The sequence below is a fragment of the Nothoprocta perdicaria genome, unplaced genomic scaffold, assembly GCF_003342845.1.
Source record: "Nothoprocta perdicaria isolate Ctin4 unplaced genomic scaffold, notPer1 scaffold_229, whole genome shotgun sequence".
Lineage (NCBI taxonomy): Eukaryota > Metazoa > Chordata > Aves > Tinamiformes > Tinamidae > Nothoprocta > Nothoprocta perdicaria.
Genome location: NW_020455454.1, coordinates 28,058 through 46,316, shown reverse-complemented (window position 1 = coordinate 46,316; position 18,259 = coordinate 28,058). Strand labels below are relative to the sequence as shown.

General features: G+C 37.3%; 1 protein-coding gene across 1 annotated transcript; it reads left to right on the top strand.

The window, feature by feature from the left end:
* Positions 1-586: 586 nt before the first annotated feature.
* On the top strand, positions 587-17,268 carry EEF1E1 (eukaryotic translation elongation factor 1 epsilon 1). Its single transcript, XM_026039346.1, has 4 exons — positions 587-694; positions 2,517-2,717; positions 10,271-10,366; positions 16,722-17,268. Exons 1-4 carry the CDS (start codon positions 587-589, stop codon positions 16,860-16,862), a joined length of 546 nt encoding a protein of 181 aa, XP_025895131.1. The 3' UTR covers positions 16,863-17,268.
* Positions 17,269-18,259: the final 991 nt, after the last annotated feature.

Genomic DNA, 18,259 nt, shown 5'->3' with positions numbered 1-18,259 from the left:
AGGATGCACTGAACCATGGAACCCGCTTCTACCAGCTGGCAAGATGTGAGAACCCTGCAACTTCAGAAAAGCAGCAATTCATTTTAATTCTTCTCTTATTCCCCAGGAAAAGGGCAGGGCCGGTGCGAACGCCGCCCCAGCGGCACCAGGCTACGCACAGCATACTCCGAGCCCGAGCCGCGCAACCAACGGCCACAACGGCTCCCGCCACGCCCAGGACGACGTCACAGCCTGGGGGCGTGGCGCCGCCCAGGCCCCACCTCTGCGCGCCAGGCGCGCATGCGCACTCTGGCAAATGCGGGGTGGTGGCTGCTGCGCCCTGGCGCATGCGTCCTTAGCGATGCGTGCCGCTTCCTCTCGGGCCTCGCAGCAGAGCCTGAATCAGCGCATGCGTCCGCTGAGGCAGGAGAGTGCTGATTGGGTGGCCACTGATTGGCTAGTCACTGATTGGGTGGCGGACTCCTGCAGACCAATAGCAGCTAAGATTCTTGAGGCGGTGTGGTGGYGCCGCCGACCATTGGGGTTGGTGGTTGTTGCGGGGTGGTGGCCGCGGCGCTCTCCCTCTCCCAGGTGGCGCGCGGCGGAGATGGCGGCCGCGGCGCGAGGCGGGACGGGGCCGCAGGAGCTGGYGCTGCTGGAGCGGTTGCTGGGCCTGCAGGAAGGGAACAAGTACGGCGTCCAGGGGGAGCGGAAGGTGAAGGGAGCGAGGAGGGGCCGGGAGCGGCGCGCGCGCGGCTTCCCCAGCGGCGCCTCCCCTCGTGCTTCCCGGGCGCCATTTCCGCGCTCCCAGTGCGCGCGGGGAGAGCGGCCTCTTCTCCGACAGGGGCGGCTTTTCCACCTCTCCTCTCCGAACCTTTCCCTCTTTCCCCTCCGCCAGCTGCGGCTGCAGGGTCTTGCTGTCCGTTCGCGGTTCCTGGCAGCATCCTGTTCCCTCTGTATGCCTAAAGACTATCGTGACCCTCTCTAAAGCATAATTCTGGGGAAAAAAAAACAAGTTAGTAGTTCTGTCTGACGGTAGTTTATCTCTCAGTGTGTATAGGGGGAAAGATGAATGAGAGCCACTGATTTTTAGATAAAAGATCAAGGAAAGAATTAGCATTGTGCTTTAAACCTCTTTTCTCTGTTAATGAAACTTAAACATAAGCAACTGCGTCTGTATGGTCAGTCTCATAAAGGSGGAGAGTGGAAAAGGGTGTCAGCTTTTACTGATAATTTCAGTAAATTGCATCACTTGGTGTCGTAAGCGGCTGTGCCTTTAGTCTGTAGTACTCAAGTTTTTCTTGTCTCACGTTGTTTTTCTTTCATACTCTGTTAGACTGTAGTGTTTGTCTGAAGTAGCTTTTAAGTCAAGCTGACATATTTATTAGTACTTGTTTGGCCCCTTAATATGTCAAGTCTGCAATGCATTTATGAGCAGTAAGCATCTTTGGTATCATTAAATGTTGCATTTGAATTGAAGAGGTTTTTTTTAATGGATATTCTTGCATATATGCGTTTTTCCTAAGCTACTTAAATGATACAAGAAAATCAGTTTAATGTACAGTAATGTCACTGTGAATCTGAAATTCACCTAAGATTTTCTTGGTTAATGTTTATAATAAAAGTAGTATTACAGAAGTGTGATATGTTGTCCTCACCTGGTGCGGATGAGATTTTGGTTTATCTCTGAGTATTTGGCTCTATGGAATAGRAAGTATGAATAAGCATTTCAATAAGTCCTGGCTGCTGTGATATGTTCAGAGAGATTGGATGCTTCTGACCTTACAGTTTTAGGCTAGAGCCCTGAATTTGACAATCAGTCTAYAGAATGTCAGAACAGAATCACAGAATTCACAGAATGTTCAAGGTTGGAAGGGACTTCTAGAGATCATCTAGTCCAACCCCCCTGCTCCAGCAGGGACACCCAGAGCACCGGGCACAGGGCGGCATCCAGAYGGGTTTGGAAGACCTGCGGAGAAGAAGACTCCACAAGCTCCCTGGGCAGCCTGTGCCAGGGCTCTGGCACCCTCACAGAGAAGAAGTTCYTCCTCACATGGAGATGGAACTTCCTGTGTTGCAGCTTACACCCAYTGCCCCTTGTCCTGTCACTGGCCACCACTGAGAAGAGCTTGGCCCCTTCCTCCCTACATCCCCCCTTCATGTACTTACACATATTAATCATATCCCCTCACAGCCTTCTCTTCTCCAGAAAACAGGCAATACTGTCTCTTGGTGATACTGGTATAGCTTTGATTATATTGAGTTAAAATATACTGGGCAAAATGTCTATTGGTCTATCCAAATGTATTTTTACCTGTTAGAGAAAAGGTATTTACTTATAAATTGCTTAGAAGAGTGAAAATAGAATATTTTCCTTATGATTTTACTGTCTTCAATGTGAATGCTTTTAAATGCTGCTTTATTGTGGTGGGTTTTTTTGATCTATTTTTAGGGAGATGTGGAGGGTCTGTAGGGTAACTATTCATTATGAGAATGCTTGAATTATATAGTTAAACTTTTTTGTCTCTCTCTTCTAGATACCTGTTCTTCAAACAAACAATGGTCCCGGCCTAACAGGATTAGTTACTATAGCTGCTCATTTAGTTAAACGGGCTAAGAAAGAACAACTGCTTGGAAGCACTGCAGAAGAAAAAGCTGTTGTTCAGCAGTGGTTGGAATACAGAGTGACTCGAGTAGATGGATGTTCTTGTGAAGAAGGTACTAGAGTAATTCTCAAGGTAAAGATTACTTAATTACCTTCCCACTGAATTTTGGACTGATTAGGCCCTAAAGGAGAGCAAGATGTGTGTATGAATAAATGATTAATAGCACTGAAAGCTTGATGCGTCTTTAATTATTGGCTTTCATAGTGATTTTATGAGAAATAYGGGCTTTTACTTTTATGAGAAATAATATATGAGAATAATATAAACTATATGAAGCTGAGCTCTACCTTTTTTTATGGGTGCAGTACTGTAAAATAACACATTCCGAATAGCTTAAAGAATGTTCATTTCTCTAGTCTCCCGTGAGACTTGTAAGACACTGATTTCTTCCTGTCTTAATAAGCTCCAATATAAGCAAATTGTTCTGTGCTTGTATTTCAAGAAAACTGCTCTGTGAGTTTTAAAAACTCATTTTCTTAGTTTGATAATATGGAATATAAGCTTGTACTTGACACTTTGATAATTGGTATGGGTAACAAAATGAGTTATTGGGCAGAATTGTATGTGAAATCATAAGARAAACCTGTGTAAAACTGTCCTTTCCACTGAGCTACCTCTGTATGGAGATTTTGGTCAGCTGTTAAATTGTTCCTGTAGTTTAATACTCAAGTCTTTCTTARAAAGAAGCAGGTGGAAGCAGAAAGAAAAAACTCAGGGATCACCMAGTTATTTCAGCAGCCAGATGGTAAGGAGTAGATTGAAAAACTTGCTCAATTTTCCTTCGTGACTAGGCAGATGATTCTGCCTAGAAGAAGGGTCCAGTACAAGAGTAAAAGCTGGTTAGGTCTTGACCCAAGCTTTGGGTTTTTCTGGTTATTTATTCTTTTTCTAAATTTTGAAAGTCTGTATAATTTATATTAAAAGTGCAAAATAACTGGCACAACTGACTAGCTTGGGTTCAGAAAAGYACAGAGCTGCAAGGTTTCGGAAAGGTTGGCTATACCTGAGGTTAGCAGAGTCTTACTTGAGAGATCTTCTCACTGCTGTCAGGTGTCTAGTCTGAGTCAGCTGAAATTACTACAGAAAGCCTTTAAGATTTAATGATGCAGAGGTGAAGGGAAAAAGTTAATGTCCTGTTTAACTTAAGCTGACAGACTTTGCTGCACTTTAAAATCCTGGGAAACTAAAGCCTTATTAATAATTGGTTGCCCTTGTCAAACTGACAGCCTCCCAGATATGGAGCAACATGYTTGACCAGTGTTAGAGAGGACTGCCTTGGGCAAGCTCACAGGATAGTTCTTCTCACAACTCRGATGATAGGAACTATCCTGATTTCATTGTATATGCAGGATATCCTCTGCTGCTTAAGCATGAGTGTATTTACATTTCTTCTCTTAATTGTAATATCACTGATTTTGCTCTCTGCATATGAATGCTTTGAAAATTTTTAGTYATGGTTACTCAACAGATACTAATCAATTATTTCCATTCTTAGAAAACTTCTAAATTTACCTGAAGTCATTGATGGTGTTAGCTCATTGATGAGGTTAGCTCAACTTCAAACAGGATGTAAAACGTCCTGTTTATGATAGTCAGAGGCTGCTTCCAACCTTATTTTCTCTGATCTTTTTTATAGAAGACAGTCCAACAATATAGTTATGTTAGCCATGTTAGTAGCAAGTTATTAATTCATAATTCATTAGATCATTATTGAATTCATAGTCTAAGTGGACACTTCACTTGCAAAAGTTGGCCTTTAAGGCCATAAAAGGTGAAGGAACCCCAATCCAGCACTAGCATATTAAARAGAACCATGTTGACTTTCTGTTTTTCTAGCTGATAGAGTTTCAAGGCTTATAGCAGATGTCTAGCTGGTACACATCTGTCTTGGAAGGCAGAGTATTTCAGTTCATTTCAGTGCAATTTAAGAACGAACAGAACCCCTTTTATGATTAATAAATTAAGAAAACTTCCTTTTTTTATCTGGACTTTTGACTGACTTCCACTTTATGCTGCTAGAAACTGAGAAGACCATGCCAGAATAAATTTTCCTTACCTTTCTTATCCTGTGTTATAAGTGCAGTAGGGAAGTTTTCTGTCTTGTTACAAAATAGATTTGCTCTGACTGGCTTAATAATGATAACTTTCTCAACTTGCACACCTGAAATAGATGCAAAACCATTTTTGAGTATTAAAACCAAGCTTAGAAATATAATGGTTTAATGATGAACTTATTTTTTTCTCTTTTATTTTTCTTTATCTTAAGATGCCAGTTAGAAAAGACAGTGTGGATATGTCTGAAATACTTCATTTTTCCACACATCTGTATTTCCAAACAGGACTTAACTTTGCTAGGAACATTGTGTCACTTGTACRAGTGACACAATACCTCTAAACCTCCAACCTTTTTRTTAGAACAAATAAGCACTTTAAAATTTTCCGGTTTTGTTTTTCATAGCAGATGGTGAACAGCCGGGATTTATCTCAACACAAGGGTGCTGTGGAGTTGTTCTAGTATTAATAACTTCACAGTATAGCAATTAAGATTTTTTTTAATTTGTTCTCTTGCTACCATGATTAATCAGAGCACGAGGCAGTCTACCATTAAAATATACTATGCCAAAAGGGAGTATAAAGGGGGAGGAAAAAAAGCAAGTCTGAGACTGTAGTTCTACAGTGTGTCTGGAATRCACAGTGGCAGTCTTGGGACAATTGCAGCCTAGAGCCACAACTTATTATAAGCTGTGCCAGAAACAGTTCAGTTGTTTCTGTTGTAAACCCTAGGCTGCTTCTATTCCTCTATTAAATGAGGTGATGTCTTGAAAAACTTTAGTAACTTTAGTAACTTTAGTAACAGACCATTTTTTTTAAGTACAAAGGTCTGTCTTTTTTAACGTTTTAAGAAAAAAAAATACAGCAATTTTACAGTAGTCTGTCCCATTCAAATTTTCTTTTTATTATTACCTTGAGCAAATGTCATACTTTTCAGAACCCATCAGTGTGTGTGGCTTTGTCTAAGTTCTTATTTGAGCTCTTTTACTGGACAAAGTAGAAGGATCGGTATCTCTGGGCTGTTCTGCAGCATACGTTGCAGTAGGAATCATGGTTGTAATTAATCCATTTCTGGTGCRTTTTGTTACTCGTTGTCTCTGTTCCTTCCCCCCAACATCCTTCCCCACTCTCCCCCACTGCAAGAGTATTTTCCATTAACTCTAGTCACTTGTGTGACGTTTGATTACTAAGAATTTTAAGTTGTACAAGAAAAAAACTGCAAAATGTTTGTGCTGGGTATCTTAAAGGGTGGTTATGCTTCTGRGGAGAAACTGAGAACCTTTTCAAAAAGCTTTTTTTGTGGTGGCACCAAATGTCTACACAGATGTTAATGAGTTGCATCTAGGGGGTTTGAATGTCTTTGCTTCATCAATTTTAGATCTTGAATGGAATTTTAGAACTTGAATGGGAGGGGAGAGGCAGAAAAAGTCTTTGGAGAGTTATTTTGAATAGAGGATATGATTACTTAGAATATAACTCTGTGCTGGAATTCCCTGAAAAGTTTGCAAACAAATGTAGAGAGCTCTCGTCTAACCTCTAGTCTCTAAAGGACAGCTAAAACCAAGAATGTCTGTATCACTTCAAATATATCACACAGCAGTATTTGGCATAATCTAGTGTCTTCTGATTGCCTGTTCTTTATGGCTGTGGTCACAAAATGCAATTAGAAATCTAAATGAGAGTATCAGTTACTGTTTATGCTGCTTTTTTGAAGAATTGCTGTTTCCAAAACCTGTGAGGCAAGCTAATCTGTATTGCATCCATACAGTTAATTCGGTATTTTGGTACAGTTAGTTGACAAACTTTCAAATGGGGTATCTACTCACATTGATGAGCTTGTCTAGCAAGTTTGTTTTTTAAAACTGAGCTAATTCCTCTCCCTTTTYTAGCAGTAGTGAGATGCTGTGCAATTAGAGTACTAGGAAGGTGCATTCTGAATATTTGAGCAGTGTTTGGTTATTTTTCCTCTGTTCTCTGGAGAAAAAGCAGCGCAGTGAATATAGTAGACCTGTAGACCAGTTTAGATCATAGTTTGCCTGTTATGCACCAAAATCTTGAATTATATTTCAAAGTATTGTTGCAGGGAAGAGGGGGGACTCTACCTCAGAAATGAACTTTTGTTGTATTCTTGTATCCTGTATTTTCAGAAAGCCATCAGTCCTTGAACATGATCTGTTGCCCCTGCATGGGGCAGTGTAAAGGCACCTAGGGCRTAAGTGTCACCCTGAGAATTACTGACTGAAAGGATGTGGATTTACTTTTAAAGGAAGTATGTTATGTCAGCATCAATGTTCTTATGGACAAAACATCCTTGAAACAATTAGCATTTGGTTAGATSACTGCAAGGTGCTGAGTTATTTTAAGAAGTGGTTACTTGTCTGAGCTGCAGTGATAGCCTTGTCCCAGCTTGTGGTGATTGGAAGGGAATTCGGTCATTTTATGGATTAGTTGGATTACAGGCAGTTGGACTAAATCCTCAAAAGACAGTAAGCAAATGTGGGCAGACAGAAGTGTGCTGTGGGTGGGATGTACTGAGCTGTTAGCTTAGATACGGACTGTAAATAGGACATCTGTTCCATAGAACAAGCAAATGCTAATCCAGGAGTCAGTCTGGAGATAATACAGTGTCTTTTCAGCTTTTCTTTGCTTTTTCTTCTTCATACTCAATAATGAAACTGCTGCAGTTGTTAAAAATTATTATAGTACTCAAGGTACAATTGCAGTGTATTTGCCTCAAACTTGAGGAAGACATTCCTGAGTGACCACAACAATAAGTTAATATTATTACATATGTTCATTTCTGCATTTAGATGATTTAGTTAATCTTGGAAGTTGCATGTAATTGGTTTAAGTAGTGATATTCAGTACATAAAAGACAGTGCTGTGAGTGGCAGCTAATAGATGTGAATTTCCCTGACATAGCAGTAGTTCAAATACAGTTTTGCATTCTTTTCTCCATTAATYGTTGTTTCCATTAATCTCTTCAGGACATGAAGACTATTTCAGTTCAGTGTCATGGTCACTTAATGTTYTCAAAAGTGAAGCTTTCTTAATATGGAAACTGTCACAGTTGGCTGTTAGGCGTTAATGTAACCATTTTAATGGGGCTTCTAACCTGTTAGAAAAGATTAACTAAATGCTCCTATTGTGCACGGGGGGGCGGAGGGGGGAAATATGTCAGTTTCTAAATTAACTTCTCTTTTAGAGAGTGTGTTCAGAACAGTTTACTAAATGTTAAGGGAAGAATGTGCTGTTCAGAACAAGAATTACAATTAATGCTAATTTCTCTAAGAGTAAAACCACATCARTCAAATTCCGTTGACTCAACTGAGTTCATAAAACTTGGTAAACCAGAGTAAAAAATAGATCACACTGTAGCTGCTTACCTTTATATTTTCAGGATATTCTTTACTGGTGACTATTTTGAGTATATGCTTTTGCAGTGTATTCAAAGAATGAACAAAATTCTTCTAAGTGTAATGCATCCTGAGTAACTTTGCAAACTGGTGTTTCTGTACAAAAATCCATTCACATTTTAAAGTTGTGTAAAATGAAAATATAACAGGATGCAACTTCTTTAATGGAGGAATTCAGGACTTTGACAAGTGGAATAACTTGGTTGTACTTTCTTAATTTGTCCAGCCTTTTTTAGTAAACTGAGCTATAGATTTTATTACTGCAAGTTTTTTTTTTAAACTTAATTTGCCTTTGTGTTGTCTGAATGAAATTCAGCTGTTAAGCTACGGAAATGTAGCTTAATATTTGACCCATTCTGAGAGCTGAGTAATATGAATAAATTGATAAACAGTCTAGAGGGAGGCAGGGGAGACATAGCCAGAGGTAATGACTTTACAGTGTTTTTTAGCTGTGTTGAGCTTAATATCRTCTTTTATTTGTTTTAATAAAAGAAAATCAGACATTAGGATTTTTAACTATTATAAATGTGTAGATGACCTGTCAAGAAGATGTCATCAAGGAAATGAAAAAGTAGTGTAATGGTGTCAGACTTGCCAATTTCAAATGCAAGGTCTGATGACTGATAATAAACCTAAAATACTGAAACTTGCATATGCACTCTAGAATCTCTTGTCTGTTTGAGACTTTATGGAACAACAACTGCAATACACTAAAGCTAAATCTATTTTTTAATCTGTAAAACTAATGATTAGTCACTTTTCCATGTAATAACTTTCTCTTTGAAGCAAAATTCTCCTAAAATGAAATATGCAACAATTGAGATTGATAATATTTTTCAAAATTTCTTATTTAAGTAGCTAGTCTTGAAGCTGCTTGTTTATTTCCAGAAAAAGATGGCACAAGAAAACTGACATGAGCATTGTGAGAAAAGAAGAAAAAGCAGTGCGCTTACTAGAGCAGTTTTAATCGGTAAAAGGCTATTAACAAGTTTTAAAGTAAAAGGAAAATCTAGGAAACTATTTTCCCATGTTGCTTAATTATAATAAAACTGAGGCTTCTTTATGTCAGAATTGGAGTTGAAGAATGTTTTGTTCGCTCTTCCTTTCTCCTTTAGCAGGAGAGAGGGGACAGTTTGGTGTATAAATTGGATGGCACATGAGGAAGCTGTGGAGGGTGGGAAGAGACGCTGCTTACACACAGCTAAAGCTCTACTGAGCTAAGTGATACCTTGTCTGTGTTTGGGGGGGGGTTGTGTTTATTTTTTTAAGAATTGAGATGTTGAATCTCAAATCAGCCTTCTGTTTTCTTGCAGAAAATGATTGATTGTATAAAAAGTATAGAAAGAGAAGGTCCTTCAGCACTACAGATTTGAAATATTTTATGTATAACTTATTTTAGTGAATCCAGTGAAATTCTCCAGCTGCTTGCCTGTTTAGTGTCTTTCATGGAATTGTTAAAAATCTTTCAGAGAAATGCCCTTAAAAAGCAAGTGCTGTGCTCTGCTCGGAGTAATTTCTGTAGAAACRGAACCAACAGTAGCACCAACAGTAGCATTAAGATTTGCTAGCAAATCTTAACCACGTTTGCAGTTCCAGAATTTTGTTGACTAGCTCCATTGTGTGTGGAATCCTGAAACGTGGAATAAGCTGCCGCTGTCGGAAAGGCAAAGTGCTGCCCTCTGAGCCTAGGGCTGTGCTCACCATTTACCAAGTATGTGCATAGAACCTCAGTGCTTGTGTCACACAATAGTTAAAAATCCACAACTTCAGCTTTGGAATTGGACTAACTTGAGGCCTGCAAAAGGTGATTTTGGAAGTATTTTTGTGGAATCAGCTACCAGTATAAAATAAACCACAGTGCTATATTTACAAAATTTTAAGTGAGGGARTTATGAAAGATTATATGCTAGCAGAGAACTGACTCTTTCTTTAGAGACTAACATTTAAATTCTATTCGGTTCTCACTTTGAAATGAGAACTATATTTTAGGTTATTATCTTGATTCTTCTGAGATTTTTCATCCTTTACTGAGTTCAGAGAAATTAAAATGATTGCTCATTTCACAGGCATGGTCTTTAGAGAATTTCTCAATTCTTTTAACAATGCTTTAATTTTATGAAATCATTTACACTTGTGTAATGACTTCTTCTCTTTTAGGATCTTAACATGTATCTTGAAGATAAAGTCTACTTTGCAGGAAACAACTTTACYTTAGCAGATATTTTGATGTACTATGGACTGCATCCCATCATGGTAAGTGATATTTGCATTAATTCTGTACTTACAACTATTCTAGTTGTAGATAAATCTGAAATCAATTCACCATTTAAAAAAAAAAGCGTATGATGACAATCTCAGGGTTAAAATTGAGATGTTTCTTACAAGATCTGCAAGTATAACTTGCTTTTTGGGGTTCACTTTTGATTTCTCTTAGTAGCTAAATAAGTGCCTGTAGCAGTCAGAGGGCTTTAGGTTTCTGTGTATAGCATAACATGAGGTTAACCTCTTTCCATGTGTTTCTAACTGTGAAAACAYTATTTGTTCAAATCTGAAACATTATAAAAATGTTCCTAGTGCTGTGACATGCAATTCAGTTCCCGAAAGACTAATGCATTTAAGTCATGCATCCTRAAATAGCTATGTTGAGAGAATTGATAAAAGCTCATAGATTACCATGTGAAAAAAAAAAAAGGCGGGGGACGGGGGGGGAGGTTGGAAAACAGTGCTTAAAAAAATAAAAACTGTGTTTTACAGAGTGGTGGTAATGCTGAAGTTCTTCAGTCCATGTGTAGCTCACGGTGTACTATGAAGTACTTATAAAGTATTTATTGAATTTGAACCAAAAGAGGAAATTTAAAAGAAAAGCAAGAGAAATGATTAATGTTTTGGTGTCTTTCATATGAATGTTAATGAGTGGACCTTCCCTTCAGGGGAATTCAATTTTACATGAGGAAAAAGTAAAGGAAAAGGTGACATATCACTGGGGTTTTTTGTTTGTGTATTTTTTATTTTTTTTTTTCCCCCCGGAAAGGCTTCATTAAAATGCCCAGTAAACTCCTTTGGTTGTCCAGAAGTAAAAATTTAAAAACTCAAAAGAGAGAGCCTGAAGCAGAGGAGTAGGAAAAGCAGCTTCATTTCAGAAGCTTCTTGAAATGTGTTAGAGTAAGTTACTTGTAATTAATTATGCAAGATTTTTTTATTTTGTTTTTAGGAAATACGTTGCAAGTGGTCAAGTAGATATGTTGACTGAAATGTCATAAATAAAATACTTCACATAATGGCTCAGGAAGGTGCATAGTTACTTTGAAATATCGATTGTATATGCTGTAAGGGACTAAGAGTACAAATGAGACACTTAAAAATAGGCAGGGGGAAATAAAGCATATTTTAAATTTGTTTGCTCTAGAGTAGGCCACCTAATCAAGGRAAAAAGATACAAGTTATTGCTTTGGGAAAAAGAACAGATGGTAAAAACAAATGACTTGGTGYTCCTGGGTGCCTACAACCATCCAGACACTACTTGGGACAAGTTTATAGTACAACAGCTGTTTTTAAAATGTTTGATTTCATGGAAGATCATTTTTGGACTCAAAGCTGTAAAGGGCAAATAATGGGCATGCCATCCTAAATACTTTCTATTTAGGATATATCTCTGCTTTTTGATGGACTGAGAACTTAACTGTCGCTGAGACAATTTTAATTCTCCTGAGTAGAACAGAGTATAAGACTTTAAATATCTTCTGTTGCACACTTCATTAAGAAGTTTTATACCTTCTTATATTGTCACTTGTGCTCTTTACCTGCTGTCGTATCTTCCCTTCTCAGTGTTTCTGAAATACAAATTTTACACATTTATTTCTGCTTTTTTTTCTCCCCCCTTTTCTCACTTCCAGTTATCTGTAGGGGTGGTTCTTAGGACCTGCATTTTCAGTGACTGGATGGGACCGTTGGTGCTTACTATCTATTTCTTCTACTGAACAACAGGAATTCCTCCTAATTCTTTGGTTGAATGCTTTGTATTCGTTCTTCTTCTTTGTACTTAWCAAGATGAGCAAAATAGTAATAAGTGGTTAAAAATCTGTACTGTGGGGGTTAGTACTTTAGTGAGATTCAGGTTCACAAGTAGCATTTCAGACTTCTTGCAGAGAATAGAGAGATTTTCAGTCTATGAATTAGAAATACACAGTTGTAGGGATGAGGCAGGAACTAATCCTATTGTTCTGCATCTTAATATAGGTCATAAATACTCTGAAAACATAATGTTTCATGTCATATGAAGTTCTATGTCTTTCTGCCTCCAGTAAAAATATAATTCATACTTTGCTTAAATATATATGTGGATTAATGTAGTAAGCAAGGAAGTGCTGCTAGGGCAGAGCATGAATATAGCTGAAAGCAGGTAGATGTGGCAGCACTGCTGAGAGATAGCTGTCAGGCAGTCAGTAAGTGTTAAATCCCCCATATGGGAACAAATTGTCTCTCATATCAGTTAACTTTTTTTTAACAAAAAAAACCCTTTTCATTTTTAAATGGAATTAGGCTTGTATTATATTGTTTGAAAGTACTTAAGAGAAATAATAAATAGAAAGGCTGATGCTGTGGCTTTTTTTATACCTCCTAAATTTTTGCAGAAGCAAACGAGTCTCAAATTTATGTATCTTAACTTCTTGAATAAGCTCTAGAAAACAGCTTCTCTGTGAAATTTCTGTCTGCAAATAGAAGCAGTCTCAGGCAAAGCCTGGAGGTTAATAAAATACAGTTTAGAAAGATGTTGTTTTCTCCTCAAGTCCAGAATACTAAAATTTGAACACTGGGAAGACTGGACTCTACTAGTATAGCATCCAGTTAATTTTTTTTCCTATSATGAATGCTTTTTTCCTGTAATAAACAGATCAGCATTAATTCTTTGTTAATATTCATCAATACACTGCTTAGTACTGACGTATTTGCTTTTATCTTATTAAATGACACTGGAAGTAGCTCTTAAATTACAATAGAAATGCCTTCTTTTAAAGAAGATGGGGGAAAAAAAAGGCAAATTCCTTTAACACCAGAATATAGGTCAGAACTGTGTGAAAGAATATGTGTTCTRTGAAATAGGATTCACATGTTTCTGCCATATCTGTGAGGCCAACTTAATCAGGTATTTAACATTTCATCATTTTCTTGATGCAGACCATTAGACAAATATTTTTAGACTTCTCACACATACCTGGGATTTGGRCATGGGAATTTATGCCTGTATCCCCAATGCTACTGAGAGCAAATATAATTAAAGTTTATGTATTTATAGCTCTTCTAGAAACTGTTCTGTATGCATTCTGTRATGACCACCTTGGTTACCCTTTATGAGATTTGTGATGGAAGACTAAAGGTTTGTTTATCATTTAAAAAAAAATCTTCAAATTGAGACTCTGCTTCTTTGCTATTAAACTAATTGCCTTAATAGCAAATAATTATTTTAATAGCAGAACAGCAGCCTTTCTTAACTTGGGGGAATTATCTAATTTAATGAGGAAGAAGAGAAAATACCCATCTAACAATATTGTAAAAATGCCACGGAAGTGATCTCTAAACAATTAACCTAAGAGTTATGTTCTGAGTAAAAGTAGAGCATACCACAAAGTGCTTTTTAATATATTTCACTGATAGAGTACATTATGTAAATAAGTAACAATATCTTGCTTGTTGTGCCTGGAGTACAAAAGAGCTGCTTTTTTATCATCTTTTTTTTTTCACTAGAGTAGCTGTCTATTTTGCCCTTGAGAGTTACTTTTTATTTAACAAGCAAAATACAGGACTAGTCTTCCATACTTTATCTTTGATTTACATGGGGGAAATGTAAGTTTGAGAACTATCATTGTAAAAATACAGAAGGTATATACAGTATCTGCAACAGAACCCAAAGTAAAACTTCACATTTTTATTATTGAGTCATTATCCATTTAATTTTAAAAAAAATTATAGTTCTATCTCTGTACAACAATCATTACCTTGAAATGTTACAGTATTCCTAATACCTGCYTATACTTAAATACCTTTTCTTATTTTCAGTAATTTCAAAAGGCCTTAGGGTGGGTGTCTGCAGCTTTCTGTATGTTCTCTGTTGCTTTTTTAAATGGTTCTGAAGCTCCATACCAAGCATCAGATTAAAATTACTGAGGTGTAATGAACTGTACTTGATCAAAAGCATCTTCCCCCTAAATTTTGTTGCGCCCTCATTGTGCCCTGAATATGTGGTACATTAGGAACTTAGGGTAGCTTATGAAATAATCTTAATTTTCAGAAGCACTTAGTGTTATATTTAAATACCTTTTACCTTTTTATTGCAGTACCCCTAAAAATGACCTAGAAACCTTTTATTGGCTTCTCTTGTTCACTTATCTATGCTAATTAGCCTATGTTTCTAGCTTAGCAAAAGTAAAATCTTTCAACAAGTTTTGTAACAAGATGATAGTAACAAGATATGCTAGTAACAAGTAAAGGTTCAACAGTTTTCTTCTATACAGCTGAACCGTTGAACAGTTGAAAATGGTATAAGGTTTTGTGCAAATTTGTAGCAATGTGCTGGTGCTCTGATGGGTGAGTTCTCTAGGAGGAAGAGCTGCTTGTTTTCAGAAGCAGCTGTAAGATCCCTGCATCTCAGTTGCTGCTGTTATGCTGCCGTCTCTGTCATTAATACAACTCTACATTATGTGGCAGTGGTTCAGACTACACCCCTGCAGTTTTTGGCAACTCATTCATTCTCTTCTCCCTCAACGTAGTTCTAGCATCCGGTGTTATATCCTTATTCATTTGTTTCTACATGATTAATACTTTCCAGTTCCAAGCCAAGCAAGAGAACAGTAAAGGGAAGCAGTAAGTGTTACAGCCTACCCTTGAAATCCGATAGGCTGGATTGTTGCAGGTGAAGTTTAGTGTTAAGACTTAATTTTGAACACCAGCTTTTCCCTCTTTCTACTGAATAAATGAGTTTGGATATCTCATTTTGCTTTTGATTTAAAGTTTGTTGGAGCCGGTTTCTTGCCAGGTGTCCTGGGCCCAGAAACAAATTTGGAATAGACCTGTATTTACCATGAAATCTGGTGTTTATACCACAAGGAATATAACATCTGTTTAGCTTCTGAGGAGGGAGATTAACCCAACTTAGCTTCAGCAGTCTAAATATAGAAGTAGGCACATTCAGCTTTTGATTCCTCTGTTAGAACTGACCTCTCCAGGTGTGCCTGCTGCTTTCCATTTCTGTGTGAGATGTCAAGATGATAGACTCGCTGGCTACTGTAGCTAGCTGAGACTGAAATGAGACAAATCTATGCTGAATGAGACATGAGTTACCCTATCACAAAAATACTTAAGAAGATTGATTTCTGATGCTTTTTTTTTTTTTTGGTAGTTGATTTTGAAGCTTATCTCATTTTTAGGGTAGTTAACATGAGGAGGGATATTACTGCCTAGACCAACAAGTTAACTTGGTTGCAGGGGACTTGCACCTTGAAATTGCTAATAAGGTGAAGGAGTATGGGTGAGGGAGAGTTATTACTATTATTGCTTCCATTAAAAGAAGATCAAATCAATAAGAAATGAGCAGTCTAGTTGGTGGTTCTACTACTAAGTAATATAAGACTCTGTAGAGAATCTTYAAGGATGTTGATGACTGAACATACCTTCTGAAGTCTCCAAAGTTACTCCCCTTGTTGTACTTTATAATGCTAGAGTACTTTTAACATAAGGCTGGATCACACAAATATAAAAAAGATGTAAGTTCTTCATTAGTCGCGCTCAGAACTCCTGTGGCAGGGAGCTGTTGCAACAGCTGGGGCTTCCTCCTGACTCTTCCTTTTGTGGCTGTTCCGATCTCRGATAAACTAAACAAGTTCCTCAGATCTTAGCCTGAGATCTCTGAGCAACCGGACCTCACTTTTTGGGACTAATGATACTATTTTGAAATGCTTGTATGGACATATTTTAAAATGTTTGTATGGACAGATTTTGTTTACTGTGGTACCACAGTAATCTATATCATGCWATTGCCTTAATTACTAATAATGTTAGCACATTTGAACAGTTGGGTGACTTCTATGCCATCTTGTCTTAACTATCTTGCAACYGTTAATCAAAATAGATGATTTTTTTGTTTTGTTTGTTTCATTCCTGTTTGAATGTGCCTGAAGAGAGGGTTAAAAGTCAGYACATTTATTACAGCCACCTTAAAATGCAAAGTTGGTCACTGGGCCTGTGAGGCAAGAACACTTCCTGGGTTGGAGGAATTTCAGACTGCACTGTGTATTTTGTGAAAYTTCCCTCATAAACATATTTGGCTAGTGGTGTTAAATTCAAACTTTTTAGCCTTCCAAGTGTATCTTACAAAAATGCATTCCACACTCCAGTTCTGTTCCTTTAAAGTAATGCAGATTGTAGTAGAAAATACTAAGTTTTAAAATAAAGATGTGGATTTTAAGGTGTGTAATTAACATGGAACACTTGGTCAGTCAATTTCTTCTGCTTCTTGAAATGAGAAGCTATCAACTTTAAAAGCTATCAACTTTACCTTGCCACAGGCTATGACACTGCTGTAATTTGTGATGCTTTCTATTTCTTCACCATGCAGGCTGAACTTTCAGTGCAAGAAAAGGAGAAATACCTGAACGTGTCTCGTTGGTTCAACCACATTCAACATTATCCAGGTGTCCGACAACATCTTTCTAATGTCATCTTTGTCAAGAATAGATTATATACTAATGCTCATTAAGGAAAAAAATTGTAATGTTATACTGACATGGTGGTTGGTAATTTAGATGTTACACTGTCCAAAACCACTAACTTGCAAGTACTGGTTTGTAACCTTATGTATGTGAACCAAAACTGTTGATGCCTCAAATAATAATATTGCATTGAATAGCTGTTGTTTGTCAAGAACTKGAACCAGTAGAATTATATTGTGTATCTGATTAAATTCAACAATGATGGAAAGATGAAAACTGAGCACCAGTTTTTAATTCACTATTTTTTTAAAAATAAAATGTTCTTTTAGTTGATCAGAGTCAACTGTAGTGGCACAGTCTTTGGCATAGGAAAGAGGTATTTCTCTTCCTTCAATATTCACTCCTTTTTGCTATTTATTGAATTTTTACATCTGTCCTTCATTGTTTTCTTTTTATTTTCCATGGATGTTTACACTAGTTTTATAAAAGTTCAGAGCTATATTGTGTGCCAAGGATGTGAAAAAGGGAACATGCAAATGTTACAAAGTATTTATGTGACCTAATAAATTATTTTAAAACTCTAGACTTAATTGGCTGTGATACTTTGAGTTTTTCTTYTAGCATAAAAAAAATCAGAGTTTAAGAGTAAATTTGCTGCTTCATTTTTTTGATAGATAAACTTTTATTTTGACACAATCACTTTCTTTTGGCCAAGGTAACAATAGGGTTATTCGGAATTCTGCATTATTTCATACGATAGTTCTGCAGAAATGAAAAGGCAAATTTCAAGGTCTTTGGGAGAAAAAAAAATACGTACTCTGAGGTAATAATGAACTAGTCTGAGAAGTACATCTCAAAATAAGGACAATGTTGTATCATACTTCTGACTTTTTTTTTCTCCACTGTAAGAGTGGTACTTTTTTTTTTTTTTTTCAAATTACCAAATGGAAACATAGTGGCTCAAAATGGGTCTCTAAATCAGGGAACTCTGCTACACAATTTTAGTTTAACATTTTGAAGAAAATACAAAATATTTAGCTGAAACTTGTATATTGGTTTTTGCATCAGTGTTCAGCAAACTATTTCAGTGGGCCTTGTGCTCAGCAACTGAAGAAGTGCACGTTTTTGTCTTGATGTGGTGCTACTTGAAGAGCCTCCCACTAAGAGAAGTGGACACAAACATTGTGGACAGCTGTTTACATGCACACCCTTCCATATTTTGAGTGAGGGAGGGTTTAAATGGAAAAAAAAGTAGGGTGGGTAAGTAGGAAATGAGATGAAATAAATTGTATTCTAATGCACACTGAGGAAGTGGAAGAAAATGGTACAGGTGATCTTAATTTGGGCCTTTCCAGACTCTGTTTTTGTATACACATTTCTTAGAGGACTTTCAGGCACACTACTGCTTTTARGAATATCTTGTTTTAAAATCTTTTTTGCTCTA